General features: G+C 43.9%; 1 protein-coding gene across 6 annotated transcripts in view; it reads left to right on the top strand.

Moving 5' to 3' along the window:
* The window catches only part of TRIO (trio Rho guanine nucleotide exchange factor), a 368,044-nt gene that overhangs the window by 186,861 nt on the left and 164,789 nt on the right, over positions 1-16,394 (top strand). For all 6 annotated transcript variants that reach the window (XM_032279085.1, XM_032279087.1, XM_032279088.1 and 3 more), the window contains exons 10-11: positions 2,616-2,738; positions 8,346-8,537. In XM_032279085.1, coding sequence (XP_032134976.1) covers positions 2,616-2,738; positions 8,346-8,537 — 315 coding nt within the window. The remainder of the gene's footprint in view (positions 1-2,615; positions 2,739-8,345; positions 8,538-16,394) is intronic.

The following is a 16,394-nucleotide window of genomic DNA, read 5'->3' as shown; positions in this document are numbered from 1 at the left end:
CAACACACGAGTTAGAACAGTGCGCTCAATACACGAGTTAAAACAGTGCACTCAATACACGAGTTAAAACAATGCACTCAATACACAAGTTAAAGCAATGCACACTCAATACACTAGTTAAAACAATGCGCTAGTTAGAACAATGCACTTAATACACTAGTTGAAACAGTGCACTCAATACACTAGTTAAAATAAGGTACTAAATATACTAGTTAAAATAGAATATGTACAGCATGTGCCATCAGAAGCTTGAAATGAGATGGAAGCCTGCCATGGGTTCTGGTTATAGGCGGGGTCACCGTTTGCCACGTTGACATTAAGATGCTTAACATAAAGGTCATCGAATGCTCATAGCTACGTGTGATTATCACCATTGGGCAGGTGAGGAACCTGAAGCTGAGAAGGAATAAGGATCTTGCCCAGGAGCACACAGCTAAATTCTATGTGGCTCTACAGGGGTGCTGGAAATGGAGGGGTGGAAATGAGACCACGCTTGGCTTCCACCCCCACCCCACACCTCCCACACTTCTGATCTCAGTGCCTGCCAGTTGTACAAGGGTGTGTACAGAGGACCGTGAGAGGTTTGTTAAGGTCTGCGGTTTACGTGGAATACTAACTTTTCTAGACCCTGAGCAGAAAGGACCCTCGGCCAGTCCCTCAGGTGTGAAGGTCAGTGGTTTCGAAGAACATGTCACACTCTGGTCCTCACTAGCTGCTGCTTTCTTTCCCTATGTCTGTGAACATGGCTGATCTCTCCACAGTACAGTTGATCGAGGGCAAGGGATCCTTTCTGTAGCAAGGAGCCACAAGCTAAGCCCCTTTTATTTTCCCTTTAGCAGAGCCGTGGCTGGTTGGCTTCTCAGATTGCCCTCTAGATCACTGTCTTTGTTGTGTGTACTCATTTGTTCTTTAGTCCAATGTCATTTTGATCTGCATTGTCTGAATGTTTGTGTCCCCCCAAATTCATGTTGAAACATACTCCAGAAGAGGCGGGGCTTCCAGGAGGGAATTAGGTCATGAGGGCCTCACCCTTGTGAATAGCATTAGTGCCCTTATAAGAGGCTGGAGAGAGCTCCTTTGCCCCTTCCTCCATGTGAGGACACATAAAACGTGCCGCTAGTAAGGAACAAGCCGTCACCAGTCACTGAGTCTCCTGGCTTCTCAATCTTGTACTTCATAGTCTCCAGACTAGTTGAGTGGTTAAAGTAATGCACACTCAATATGCGAGTTAAAACAGTGTGCTCAATACGCTAGTTAAAACAGAGCACTCAATACACTAGTTAAAACAATGCGCTCAATACATGAGTTAAAACAAAATACAGGGGTTAAAGTAATGCACACTCAATACGCTAGTTAAGACAGTGTGCTCAATACACAAGGTAAAACAATAGTCTCCAAACTACGAAGCCCTACATTTCGGTTGTTTATAAATTACCCAGTATAAGGTATTTTGTTAGAGCAGGCTGACTGGACAAGGAGAGCAGCAGAGTTACAACATGCACGATCTGAGTGAGCCTTCAATACTGTAGCTGTGCATTAACAAGTAGGTTTAAATATTTGAAATCTTTTAAAGTTTTTCGTTTTTAGCTAAAGACATCACTGACTTAGTTTTTTGCTAGTTATGTCTTATTCATCAAAGAGGACAAAGTGGGCATTTGACATAGCATAAATATGCTTGTCCCTCAGTACCAAAATCTATGCTGCTCAAGTCCTGCATTTGGCCCTCTGTATATGTGGGCTCCACCTTCTGCAAATACTGTAGTTTCAGTCCACACTTGGTTGTGGATGCAGAACCCTTCTGTATGGAGGGCCAGTTGTATTTATTTTTTAAAACCACATAAAAGTGGACCTGTGCAGTTCAAACCCATATTGTTCAAGGCTCAGTCCTAGTTTGTTAGATAATGTCAGTGTTTTGTGATTTAAGTGTGAGACCCAGTGAACTACTCAGTTCCAACTATGAACTTTAAAACATCAGCTTGTACTGCTTTGCTTTTACTTTTTCTTTAGTGTGGTGGATTTCACTTAGCAAGAACTTTTAAGTAATTGAATTCATGGAATGTTTAGCTTTTGCAGCATCATAGTTTAAAGAATAAATTGCAAGATCAAGACTGAGGCATGTAAGTGTTAGGTTTTACTTAATGTGTTTTGAGTCTTCTGAAGAAGAAATGGAAAAAAACTGATGCTGTAGTTAAACTTGAATTGCCTTAGTTGTGTAGCTTTAAGCCTTATAAAATTGCTAGGTTAAACTGGCCCTGTGTGGCTTCCCAATCACTATCTTATACAAAACTTAAGTCAGTTCAGCGGCTCGGTGGTGCATAAATAAATTGAGATTTAATTTAATCATTATTGCTTGCAACGTTTCTATGTAGAAGGATTTACACTTCTAATGTAAGAGGTGATTAAAGTCCTGGTGGGAAAGCTGATGTGATTATCAGCTTGTAATTATCAAGTGACTTAAATTAGTATCCAATTACTTCTTCCAATTTTTATTTTTTTGTTTGCTTCTTGTTTCTTACAGAGTTTTGACAACAGACAGAATCTTCATTGGATAGCCTTAAATATTGAACATGGGAGGATACTGTTTTTATAGCACATGTACCTGTATTTCATTGTAGGTGCTAGACTGGATCGAGAACCACGGAGAAGCATTTCTGAGCAAACATACGGGTGTGGGGAAATCTCTCCATCGGGCCAGAGCATTGCAGAAACGTCATGAAGATTTTGAAGAAGTGGCACAGGTAAAACAGTGGCTTCCATTATTTTATCCCATAAATACCCATGTAGTTGATTCTGGATTACAGTTTAGCTACATTTGAGGTAAGTTAGCTTTAGCTTGATGTGTTTGACACCTCAGGTGAGGTAAATGCTCTGATTCCAGAGTGATGTTGTCATTGCCTAGCAAAAACATGATTTTGTCAGGTGACCCTTTCTAAAAGTGATGTTCTTGGAACAGAAATGTGGCTTGGATGTTTTTGCCTTGTTTATTGTACCAGTGCCTGTTGACTAGTTTGTGAAATTCCAATTCATAGTCAGGAAGTAGCAGTTCCTTTTGGGTTTCTGTAATGGTAGGCCAAGCATTGCTTGTCCTGTTTCCATTTCTTTAAATGTGTGTGCTAAGGAAACAGGAGCCAGGAGTCTAGTGTGTTCTGAGTGTGGGATTTGTGGGGTTTGAGCAGTGACAATAATATGCATAAGCTCTGTGACTTTGGACAAGTTGCTAATTCTCTAAGGTTAACTTTCTGATCTGGAAAATAGGCCCAGTAATTTATTTAATAAGATTTTTCTTGTAGTTAACTTCTTTAAACTAGTGAGTTGTGGCTTGATGAAGTAACACAACAGAGATTCAGAAAGGAAGTGGTGAAATTTTGTGGTTGAATTCATTTAAAAATGTACTAAATATAGATATATTATATAGAACAATTCTGGCATTCTGAGAAGGAGGAACCCAAAATTTGAACCTCCTGTTGACGTGGTGGAAGCGAGTCATACAGTGTAACTTCTGCAGACACAAGACCTAGCTGCAGGGGCCCTGGGTTTCAGAATTTGTTTTAGACACTGCTGTAGTCACCTCAGGAAGCACTTGGATCCTTTTCACATGCAGTTTTGCAGAGTCAAGAACTTCATCGTGATTAATTTGAAGGCCCATTCCTTAATTTTGTACAGTGATTGTGAGTAGCTCTATCCTGTTGAATGAATCCATGCTAATTGATGTATCGTGTGTGGTGTGAATAGCCATAGTGCATTTTCATGGGCTAGTGTAAAAACAAATAAAAAATGCTTTTCATGTGAAGCTTTCTGCAAATGACTGTTAGAAAGGAAGATACTCTTTAACAGTGACGTTCTACCTTCGAAGCAGTTGTTCATGTTAATGTTCCTTTTTAAGATTTAAAAAGTTATGATTACAACAGCCAGTAAAGCCCAGAAAACTCGGGTTCGAGGAAGAATCTGGTTTTGAGAGCACAGAAGATATCTTTACTGTCATTAGTAAATCTTTGGCATAGCATCCTTCATAAGTACGTGCTCTGTGAATTCCTAAATCACCCTCGCTCTTTTCTGCTTATCCCCTTGGATTCAGATTACCTTCTAGAGATGTAACCTGTCACAAAGTTATTATCCAGGAAGCCATTTCTGTCAACAGCTTTTCATATGTGCCATGTAATTATCTTGTCTTCCTGGATAAAAGAGTGTGTCATTCAGGAAAGCAGGAGACCTTGAGTTCATTCTCTGTTTTTAGAAGAAAAGCAGACAAGTAACTCCCTGGTCATCACTTAACTCATTCATCGTTTGCAAGGAGGATACCGCGCCTGTGACACGTGGACGTACAGAACGTCCCCACACTTGTAGCATGCTCTAAATTCTGATTCTCATCAGCCATTGGAGCATGCAGCTCTACAGAATAGGCTGTCGTTTTGCAATAAGTTCCGTTCCTAATATAAGATGTATGACTTTTAATCTTTCAAAATAAATTACTAGTGGAGAATTCAGGGCAAATTATTTGCCGTAAAGCATTTCCTTTAGATTGGCATGTATTTACAGGATATCAAATCTTCTCATCTGCTTTTTTTCCCTTATTGAAAATAACTTCTAAAATTTACTAATATACTCCATTGCTTTCTGATTGCACAACAGTGGAAAACTTCATCTCTCTGAGCCTGTTTTCCTCGCTGTGAAATATGCCTAACATCTACCTTCACCAGGTTGCCGTGATGAGAATACATGTAGAAATGCTGACGCTCGGCAGGCGCTCGTGGTGCCATCTTTGCCTAGAACAGTATGATGGTTCAGATTATTCAGACCTTTTGGTGAATACTAGCCTTGTATTTAATTTTTGGACAGGAGCCGCCAAATGCGCCTGAGACTTCGCTCTTTTAGCTGCAGGGCTGGGCTCACTAAAGACGGCCAGAGGCTGTATTTAGAATCCAGCGGGAAGTAATGAGACTGCTCTTCCTGCAGTCCTCCGCAGCACTGGAGGATGCCGGAGTCCTAATACCCGTGGGCCACCTCACCTCGCTAAAACCTCCCACTCCCACACCACAAAAAAGTTGTGTCTGGTCAAATGCTGAGAGACATGCATAGTTGTCTGTGTTATGCTGTATCTGGAAAAATCCACACAGCTTCTTGGGTCTGCTCTTCACGTCTGTGATGCTGTTCACTCTGTCCTGTGCACACGTGTTGCAGGGTGGTGGGCTTGTCTCTTGGGATGCCATGTTTTCCCTTCATGGATAAAAAGAGGATCCCTGGGAATGTGTGTGCCTTTTAGATGATAATTTTAAGTTACTTGGGGCTTTTAATTTGCACTGTAGATGTATTGGCCCATCATTCTTCATTACATTTCTGTATTAATAAAATACCTTGGAAGTTTTCAATATCCAGGCTTTGTTGTCCTTTAAACCAAGCAAATATAATGAAAGTATTTAGGCCTCAAAGACTTATTTTCCTTCTTTTTCCTATCTGTTCTAAGATCCAAAACTCCCTTATTTTCCAATGAATTCTAAGTATAGCCTCTGGTCATGGTTAGTGAGAAACAGCCTGGGGGGGGGGGTGTGGGTGTGGGAAGAGCAGAGTCTCCTGCACGTTTGCCTTCTAGTGGCTCCTTTTGTCTCCTTGAGTCTTACCAACTGTTCACGAAAAAGAGGACACTAGTTAGGCCCCCACCCTGGGCTGGCCTTACCCTATTCCCTTTAATCCCCATGGCAGGGATGACCCTCACACCACAGATCAGAAAATGGGCCCCGTGTGAGTTGCCTCGGGAACAGGATAGTAGGAACTGGACAGGAGAAGCTCAGTCTCTGACTCTCAGAATGCTCTCTGACCTGACATCCTCCCCACTTTAAGTCCAGCATCTCAGCTTCCCCTCATGTGAGGAACTGGGGCTTAGGTACTGGTTGTTTTAACAATCCTAGCTCTACTGACTATCTTGGGGGACAAGTTATTGGACCTCTCTGTGCCTCAGTTTCCTTGCCTGTGATATGGGAATAAGACAGTATCCATGTCCTCCCGCTTTTCTGAGGCACAGTGTTAAGTGCCAAGAGGGGAGCATTTCTGATGAGTATGGTTGACATTAGCACAAGGACATCTCTGTGCTCCTGTTGCAGAAAGACCCAAGGAAGGTGTTTTTCCGAGGAAAACCTGGCCCGGGGTTTCGAGGCACGGTGTTGACACATCCCGCGCCAGCCTTGTGTTCTTCAAGCACAAAATGAAAAGTGAAATAAACGAAGGCTGATTCACATCTCAGATCATTCAGAAATGCGCTTGTTCCTTTGGGACCTTTACATAGTATCTTTATCTGTTGGAGTAGAGGTGGGAAGACTTTCTGAAATGTAATACTTGGCTGTTGGGAGGCTCTGTCATCTTTAGATCCACTTACCAAATACAAGAGGTGCATGATTCCAAGGCCGCAGTGGTGATCAGGAGAAAGCAGGAATCTGCTCTTTAGAAATGTGTGTCTGTGGCACTCTGGGTTCTGGGTACAGCTTGCTTGCTACACTGTTAGCTTCATTCAGCGTGGAGGCCCTGTTGTGCGCATCTTAGAGATGCAGACACGGGGGCTCCGAGGTGACACTCAGCCAGGGGTAAGCAGAGACCTCCAAGCCGCCTTCCCTGGAAGGAAGTCACCTGCAGGTGCGGCCTCTGATAGTCAGAGAACCTTTGTAGACAAGAGCACATGCAGACTCTCTGCAGCAAAGCCCTTGGTGTCAAGGCTGACCGTGGTCACAGGGACCAGAGACCCAGGTGCCAGCTGGAGGAGGGGAGGGCCTGGATGAGAGAAGCTCCAGTCCTGACTTGTTCCGTAGGTGAAGCTGCTTTTCAGATCTATCTCCTGGTGTGTGTACACATGCACATTCACATCTGTCTGTTAAAAACCATATATTTACACAAATAGCTCCAATTCCAGCCCAATGCCAAGAGTTAACTCAAGTTTTCTCCTTTTCTATATTTATAACTCCCTTTTCTCAAATAGAGAAACGTGGCTGCTATTATCCCTCAGGTATTGGCTTACTTGCATTAATTCCATTCTCCTGATGTAACCTGTATCCCAACTCAGAAGCCCCTCCTCCCCACTTAATGCCCTCACATCCTGCTCAGACCCTCACTGATGAGATGCCTTCCCTGCTCCCCTTATGACTGTGCTTGAGTAGGATGAGGATTCAGCTTGTTTCTCAAGGGGAACCAAAAGCGGACTTTCTGGGTCTTCTTAGAAGGCCTGAGCTCTGTTCCTTTCCTGCCCTGACATTCCCTTCCTTTTCCAGGGCTCCCCTCCCCCTCCCACCAACAGACCCCTCAGTAGCAGCTTCCTGGAATAGCATCAGGGCTCTCGAATGCCTGCCTGTTGGAGGAACCCACTTGTAGCCTCAGATTACTAGGAATTAAAGTGATTTTTAGAGTATTTTAGACACCTATTTACACTTTGAGCTCTTTAAAACTCTGGTTGCTTTAGAGCCATAATGGTTATTATTTCCTTTTTCTCAAAAAATGTGGCCTGGCAAGGTTGTTCACACCTATAATCCCAGTACTTTGGGAGGCCAAGGCGAGAGGATTACCTGAGCCCAGGAGTTCAAGACCAGCCTGGGCAACACTGTAAAGCCCCGTCTCTCCTAAAAGTATAAAATTTAGCCAGGCATGGTAGCACATGTCTGTGGTTCCAGCTACTTGGAAGGCTAAGGTGGGAGGATTGCTTGAGCCCAGGAGGCCAAGGCTGCAGTGAGCTGTGATCGCACCACTGTGCTCGAGCCTGGGTCACAGAGCGAGACTGTCACGCAAGCTGGAAAACAAAACAGAAAAACAAAAAAACAAAAACAAAAAAATATATAGCCTTAAGTAGGAAGAAGATGAGCACACAATTATCAATAAGGAGAAATGTGTGAGAAGGGACAGCAACTTAGATTTGTTTGGAACTTAACCTTTAGCTTGTACTTGGAGGATTATCGTAAAGCATTGTATCATACTGAAGGACATAGAGTGGAACTCTCTGCTTGGTGATAAAACTGGAAGAAAAAGTGAAGCAGGCATTTGTTGCTGGGGATTGTCTCCTGACTCTACCTGGGCAAAAATCTGAAAGCTCTAAGTCACAAGACAGCCAGTAATTACCTACAGATAGTCTGTCACTACCTTCAATACAAGAGCTCTGCCATGGGGTTCAAAATTTAACAATCTAAAACAACAGCGCAAAAGGAATTCTGCATAGAATTCCTAAAATCATCTCTCCCCATCATATTTTTCTATTTCATTCATGTAAGTGATCACAAATATCACAAATGGATTGTGTTGCTATTTATTATGGCGCCCAGCTTGGCTGATTTGCTTTTTATTTACCTTCTGTTCCTCTCGGATGTTCTCTTGTGCAGAATACATACACCAATGCGGATAAATTACTAGAAGCCGCAGAACAGCTGGCTCAGACTGGGGAATGTGACCCTGAAGAGATTTATCAGGCTGCCCATCAGCTGGAAGACCGGATTCAAGACTTCGTTCGGCGTGTTGAGCAGCGAAAGATCCTACTGGACATGTCGGTGTCCTTTCACACCCATGTGAAAGAGGTAGGGCTCCAGGACACCAGAATATAATCTGGGCCTGAAAGGGTCTTTGAACTCTTTGGGAGGAACCTGAATCCGGTCACAATGTGAGAAAGGTGTCAAGTTGTAAGACGTGGCCCATCAGTGCTGAGTGTGTCTGCATGGACGGGGAAAAGCAGGACTTGTGCTGGACTTCCTGTTGTGTGAGTGCATGGCTGCCTTTGCTGAGGCTGTCCATAAAAACAGGACCCATGAGGGTCGGGAGAGACAGAGAACGTCCGTTTCCATAAGTAGGGGACCTGCGCGTTGTTGGTCAGAGCTGTTGGGCTTCCTTTCTGGGTATGAATCTACATCATGATTGCCTTTGGATGTTGTTAGACTTCTCTCAGATGCTAGTAAACATGACTGTTACCTAATATTGAGTTTAAATGTGCCAGAGCCAACCTGGTACAAATAATATTAAACCTAATGTCATAGGCATTAGGTTTTCTGTTGATCAGCTTATCTCATGATATGAAATGTTATTTGGTATGTGAAAAATAGGTGGGTACTAATTATACCTTGCCTATATATGTTACTCTTGTTAGAAATCATATAAAGTTACATGAAAGAAACTATTATGTAGCTTTTGAGGAAAAGAGAATTTAAAATAAAAGTTCATATTCAGGGTGACTACAAACTGAGTAGGCATGTCAGTTTACCACATCTTACTTCTGTGTAAGGAAGAAAATCACCAAGGCCCTTCACAAAGGATCATAACATATTCTAATACAGCTCTTGATGAATTGGAAATGAGGAGGCCCTTCCGGATAACTGGGGATTATCACATGGAAGCTTGTGGTCATAGGATGGAAAGAAGGATCTAGAAGAGTAGGACTACTGGGGAAAGAGGGGAGGGCAAGGCCTGGCTTGCCTCGTTTCAAAGCTTCAGCGCTCAGAGACCCACCAGTTCCATTAAAGGAAAAGAACTGCACTACCAGTTCTGAGATCTTGGGCAGGTAGTCCTCAGTCAGGTCATTTGTCACTGGAACGTTTGGACTGTAGGTTTCCCTCTGAAACCTTGTGAGGCCGGGAAGGAGTGGAGGAGAGTACGCAGCAGACTGCTGGGACCCCCAGGCTGTGTGCTCAGTCCTGCCCGGGCTGCTGCCTGGCGCCTTCAGTCCTTTCTGCCAAGGCGCTGGTGCTTCTTGCTCCTGAGATTGTCATCAGGATGGATGATGCTAGCTTTTTTCCCTGCTCCTCAGAATGCCGTCACTCAAATTGCTCTTGAAAATACTTACAAAGAGGCTGTTTTTTCTGAGGAGACGCATTAAGTGGACATTGTTCTGTGGCAGTTTCTGGTCATTGCTGCACATGCCGCCAGGCTGGAAGTTTCCTGCTTGTCTTGAACTGAGCCTGTCTCTTGCTGCCCTCCTGCCTCTACTGGCTCCTTGCCCCAGCCTCCCTGTGGCACTGCTACCAGAGTAATTTTTCTGAAATACAAATTTGAGTAGGCCATACCCCTGCTTTTACACCATCAGTGATTCTCCTGGTATGTAGGGAACAGCCTGAAGACCTCCGCGTCCTCACAGCGTAGATCACGTTTTTCCTTGCAGCCTGTTTTGCTGTGTCCTCCTCTTCCCCTCCCACTCAACACAGCATCCCTGGACCCATGACTCTCCAGCACTTTTGAGACGAGGACGGGTGTAGTTAGCCACTCTCCCTGCAGCTCCTAGAGCTCCCCCGACACGCACCTGTTCACGACACTTGTCATGCGTGTGATCATGTGTTACTCTCTTTGCCATTGGTGTTAGCACTTTAGCCTCCTTTTTCCTTACATGTTTTTACACCCTTGCTGAGAGGGAAGGAGAGGATTAAGGTGATCTGTGTATGGAAATGGATTGTGCCATAGTTCACTAAGCTGTGACATGGAGAGAACACGGGCCTGGAGCGCAGCAGCCCGGACCCTTCTGAGGGCAAGCGCCTGGGTAGGGATGTCCAGTTCACAGGTTCCTCATTTGGGGCCCAGGGACCACAGTTACCCTGGATGCCATAGATGCCATAAGGGAGAGGCAGGAAGAGTGTCAGGCAGCTGGGAGTGGCTCAGAGGCCACATCGAGAGGCAGGGGCAGAGGGAAGGCCTCACATCTATGACACCTGCTGAGCCAGGAGATTGGAGCTGGTATTTGTGTGGCAGCTTAGCAGTCTGAGGTAAGGATCTAGCTTCCTTATAGGAGAGAAGACTCTTCTTGCCAAGAAGTATTTATGATTTAAGTCACCTTTTCAACTCTGCAGTGGTTTTCAGAGAGCGGATGCTAAAGGATAACTGGAAGGAAAGTTTTTTCAAAAGCTGTTCTCTACAAATAATAATTTAAAAAATTTAGCTGCATGTGGTGGCACCTGTAGTCCCATCTCCTTGGGAGGCTGAGGCAGGAGGATCACTTGAGCTCAGAAGATGAAGGGTGCAGTGAGCTGAGATCACACCATTGCACTTCCAGCCTGGGCGGCAGAGCAAGACCCTATCTCAAAGACAGAAACAAAGCACTTGTCCAGAGGCGTCTGGGTTCATTGGTTTTTGTAACAGCAACGTTTTTAAGGAAAAATCTCCTAATAAGAGCATCCACTTACAAGACCATGGAGTCCGTATTGTCACTAAGTTTGGAAATTATTTAAAAGTGAAAATACATTTTGTTTTCATTGACTTACACAATAGGAACTTCTAGTATGTCCGAGTTTGTACACTCACGAGACCTTTGATCAGTTTTAAGGACGGAGTGGTTCACTTTGACAATTGCAGGACTTTTTGTGCATTCTGTGAAAGGGCATCTCAGTAGCAGAGAAGCTGGCATGTTTACCCTGGTCTGCTCTGTCTTACTTGTGTGCACCTCATGTTACCCGGGACCAAGGAGGGATTGGGGCCCAGTTAGGGAGGGCATAGCAGGACACACGTGTACCTGTGTGATTGGAGCATAGGCCTTCAGGGACGCTGCCCACAGGCTGGAATGCAGCCTGTTTCTTCCCCTCAGTGTGCTTGGACTTCGTTTTTAGCCCGAACCATTTTCTCAGTATATTTATCTTTCCCTGACCAACCAGAGAATTTCCCTCAGTTCTTTTCTCTGTGCTATACAAAAAGCCCTAAAACTCCCAGGAATACTTGGTAGGTTCCATGCAGGAAAGAGTGGTTTCTTCAGTCATTGTATTTTGAAGCTGGTTATTGAATGAAAACTAAGATAAGCTTAGAACAAGTTTAATTAGTTTAAAATGAAAAGCTAAATGGGCCAAGAAGAGGAAATCATGCTAATTTACTAGGTGTTTGCATAAAGTCACTAAATGTATTTCCATATCAGATGAACGAAAAATTGCAAAAAGATACGCATTATCTGAATCAGTTCTTCTTCAGCAGATCATACAATTTAAAATTACATAGAGGAAGACAGAAAAAGTAGCTTATCTTTTTCATTTAGGCAAAATCAAGAAGCTTTTTAGAGATTGCCCAGCAAAGGGTCTCCTGGCAGAAGTTAGTTTCCTCACTGCCCGATGTCCCACGGTGGTTCTCTTCCTCACTCTATCTGGAGTATAGCTGTCACCATCTGTTTTTGCAATAAATTTCTGGCCCAAACATGAGGTCAGAACAACTCACTTAAAAAAGTTGTAAGGTTGGCCAGGCACAGTGGCTCAGACCTGTAATCCCAGCACTTTGGGAGGCCAAGGTGGGTGGATCACCTGAGGTTGGGAGTTTGAGACCAACCTGACCAACTTGGAAAAACCCCATCTCTACTAAAAATACAAAATTGGCCTGGTGTGGTGGCGTATGCCTGTAATCCCAGCCACTCGGGAGGCTGAGGCAGGAGAATCACTTGAACCTGGGAGGCGGAGGTTGCGGTGAGCCGAGATCGAGCCATTACACCTAGCTTGGGCAACAATAGTGAAACTTAGTCTCAAAAAAAAAAAAAAAAAAAGAGGTCAAGGTGTTGTTTGCTCAGCGTTAGCTCCGGAATCTCCTAAAGAAACCCCTGGAAGAAGGTGATGGTTGAAGTCTTGTTGAAGGCCAGGCTCTTAGACTCCAGAAACTGAGAACTCTGGACTGTGATTCTTTTACCCCAGAGGACAGAAGAGACACTTGATCCTGAGAAGAGAGAAAGGGGGACACATTTTACATAGGGGACAAATATTTTCTACCTTGATAGAGATTTCAGCCTCAGTTTGCTCCTAAAGCCCAGATTTGGAAGTATTCCAGGATGCTGTTTTCTCTAAAAAGAATCCTGAGATTCTTAGCCTCCTTTTAGAACGCTTGTAGCTTGGAGCTTTGTTCTGTTTTTGTTTTCTTTCTGAAGTACTTGAAAGGAATGTTGATTGGCTTAACGTAAGTTTGGGTTTTATTTGGGGAGACTCTTTATCCTCCTGCACGTGTTGTCCACTCTCAGTCCCACTGCGGTGTGCATTCCCTTTAGTATTGCATGTATCGCTTCTTCACATCAGTTCTGTTGACAGTGCACCTGCTACGTGTCCTTTGTTGTTTGTCCTCCTTAACTTTTGAATGCTTTTTTTCTCTGTTTATTTGTTCATTCTCTCTTTTCACTCATTGATTCCAAAGTGTCTCTCAAGACAGTGGTAATGTGTGAGGAGATGATACCAAAATGAATGACCAAAAGAACATGCTTCTGCTTCTGTGTGTCCAACATTTTAGACATTTGTTTATTTGTTTCTCTTGGTAGATTTTAAGTTCCTTGATGCCCAGGAACTTGTCTCACTTACCTTTGTGTTTTCACTATTTAGTCTACCTCCTAGAATTGGCAGATACTCAGTGAAAGCCTGTGCAGTAAGTAATGTCTATTTCTAGCACATTATTCTGAGATTTAATGATAGATTTAGTGATTGAATGAAATTTCCATTTTCAAATGCAGCAAAAGCATAACTGTTTTCACTCATTCATATTCATTCAACTTCATTCTCAAAATTAGGTCCTGAGTTATAACTACGTTAGAAATTTGTGGGTTATTTGAGGCAACCAGGTGGTGACATTGAGCTCTCAGACAGTTTGTTTCTGGAATTGATTCATTGCCCTTGCATTGATTTTTGTTCTCAGAAGCCAAGGTTTCCCAGGAAAAATCATTCCCACTTTAATTACGCTGTGATTCTTGCTGGGTTTAAGTAAAGGAAGCCTCTTGGTTCTGTTTCTGCAAACTTACACACTGAACTGGGACAAGTTTTTGTTTTGAGTCATGGCTGGGAAAAGAGGAACCTTTCATTTTATTCAGAAGTCAAAAACAAAGGGCTCCCAGCCACCTGGAGATGTTTTGTTATAGGCACTAGCCTGGCCTCGACTTTATGCCAAACAGTTGAGCAGGCAGGCTTCTTTGTGCTGGGACCATTGGTTAGCTTCCCAAGCGGAGAAGAGGGAGAAAGCCAGAGCCCGCAGGCTTCTTGCCCTGGGGCCAGGGGAGGCTTCCCAGGAAGCGGGTGCCCTCTGGCTTCTTAGTGTGTGGCCTTTCAGAGCTGCCTCTCTACTGGCCCTCAGGTCCTCACGGAGTTTGCCCCAGGCGTACATTGAAAATATCCCCAGTGCTCTCTCAAGCAACCACTGCTTATAGGGCCCAGATTTCTTTTCCTTCTTTCCCTTGGAGAGCCAAGACTGCATCGGGCATCTGGTGGTTAAACTGAACAGGGAAAGTGACTAAAGGTGCACAGTGCTCATTGTGTAGAGTGGCTGCCCTCCCTCCGATGGGTGCTCTGATTACCAGTGGTTCCAGTGCAGAGCCTGTTACTAAGCAGGCCTGACTTCCCCACTGGAGGCTTTCCCAGGGGTGGTGTGGCTTTTTACTCTCTGCAGCCACAGAACACAGTCTTTTTCTGAATTATACCAGTCTCTCATGAGCACTGGATTCCTTTGGATGCCTTATGTCTCTTGTGCAAAGTCCTCTAAAATTTAGTTCCCAGCTTCCAAGCCTTTCCTTTTGGCCTTCCTGGAAGTATTTTTTCTGATGAGTCATCTGTCTTTATTCTCTAAAATTAGTTTTTTGTTTCTTTCATTCCTATTTCCACCCCACATATATACACATGCTCCTTAACTTAGAGGGTTACACCCTGGTAAATCCATTGTTGAAAATGCACTAATACTATTGTAAAGATGAAAATTCACAGGTTGAACTTTTGTAAGCTCATGTGCTTCTTGACCTACATGGGTGATAGAGGTATGTCCCAGGAAGCCCATCACAAAGTTGAAAAATCAAAGTCAGACCATCTTAGGTTGAGGATCTTTTGCACCTCTGAAGATATGTGTCGTATCTGTAAACATACTCCCTAGCTTTTCTTTTTACTTTTTCTATTGAAGTAATTATAGAATCACAGAAAGTTGCAAAAGCAGAGAAGTAGGTAAGGAGGTCCTGTGCATCTTCACAAAGCCTCCCACAGTGGTGGCATCTTGCATAACGTCAGTACACAATCAAACCAGGACGCTGACTTTTCGGCAGCCCACAGAGCTTATTCACATTCTGCCAGGTTTAGATGTGTATGTGTGCCCATGTGTGTGTGTGTGTGTGTGTGCACGTGCGCATGCACGTGCCTGTGTGTGTGTTTAGTCCTATGCAGTTTTATCATGTATAGATTTGTGTAACCACCCACTTTCAAAGTACAGAACCATACAGAATTTTCCCATAATCAAAGGGCTCCCTATCCTGCCTTGGTTCAGCCTTAACTAACCCCTGCTCCATCTCTATTTCCAGCAACCGCTAATCTGTTACTCTGTTGCTGTTGTTTTGTTATTTCAAAATGTTACATAAATGGAGTCATGCAGCATGTAACTTTTTGAGATGGCTTTTTTTACTCAGTAGAATTCCTTTGATACACCCGCTTTGTTGCATGTATCAGTAGCTCTTTCCTCTTTATTGCTGAGTAGTATTCAGTTTTTGGCTATTACAGGGAAATATACAGAAATTATGAACAATCCTGTCTGGGTTTTTGTGTGAAATAGTTTTCATTTCTCTGGGGTAAATGCCCAGGAGTGCATTTGCTGGGTCCTTTGGTAAGCACACATTTAGTTTTTTTTTTTTTTTTTTTCTTGAGAAGGAGTTTCGCTCGTTACCCAGGCTGGAGTGCAATGGCGCGATCTCGCCTCACCGCAACCTCCACCTCCTGGGTTCAAGCAATTCTCCTGCCTCAGCCTCCCGAGTAGCTGGGACTACAGGCGCGCGCCACTGTGCTCAGCTATTTTTTTTGTATGTTTAGTAGAGACAGGGTTTCACCATGTTGACCAGGATGGTCTCGATCTCCTGACCTCGTGATCCACCCACCTCGGCCTCCCAAAGCGCTGGGATTATAGGCATGAGCCACCGCGCCTGGCCACACATTTAGTTTTTAAAAGACACTGCCAGACTCTTTTCTAGAATGAGTGTACCATGGTACATGACCACCAGAAATGTATGAATGATCTTCAGCTTCTCAGCATCTCACAAGTTCAGGATTGCTTTGTTAAGTTTGTCAGAGAGAATGGTTAAAATCCAACATGTGGCTGGGTGCAGTGGCTCATGCCTGTAATCCCAGTACTTTGGGAGGCTGAAAGGAGCGATCATGAGGTTAGGCGATTGAGACCAGCCTGTCCAACATAGTGAAATCCCGTCTCTACTAAAAATACAAAATTTAGCCGGGCATGGTAGCGGGTGCCTGTAATCCCAGCTACTCAGGAGGCTGAGGCAGGAGAATCGCTTGAACCTGGGAGCCGAGATTGTGCCACTCCACCCCAGCCTGGGAGACTCAAGCAAGACTGTCTAAAACACAAAAACCCAACACATGATATTTTAGAATAGAAAGTTTATCGTATATGATCCAGCCTCAGTAATTTTTGTTAAATATTGAATTACTTAGCTACACTCTTTAGTGCATTAAACTCTCTCTGTATGCCCTTAC

The sequence above is a fragment of the Sapajus apella genome, unplaced genomic scaffold, assembly GCF_009761245.1.
Source record: "Sapajus apella isolate SASKATOON/1434 unplaced genomic scaffold, GSC_monkey_1.0 scaffold11, whole genome shotgun sequence".
In the NCBI taxonomy this organism is placed as follows: Eukaryota; Metazoa; Chordata; class Mammalia; order Primates; family Cebidae; genus Sapajus; species Sapajus apella.
Note: the sequence above shows the minus strand (reverse complement) of the source record. Positions and strands in the feature narration are given on the sequence as shown.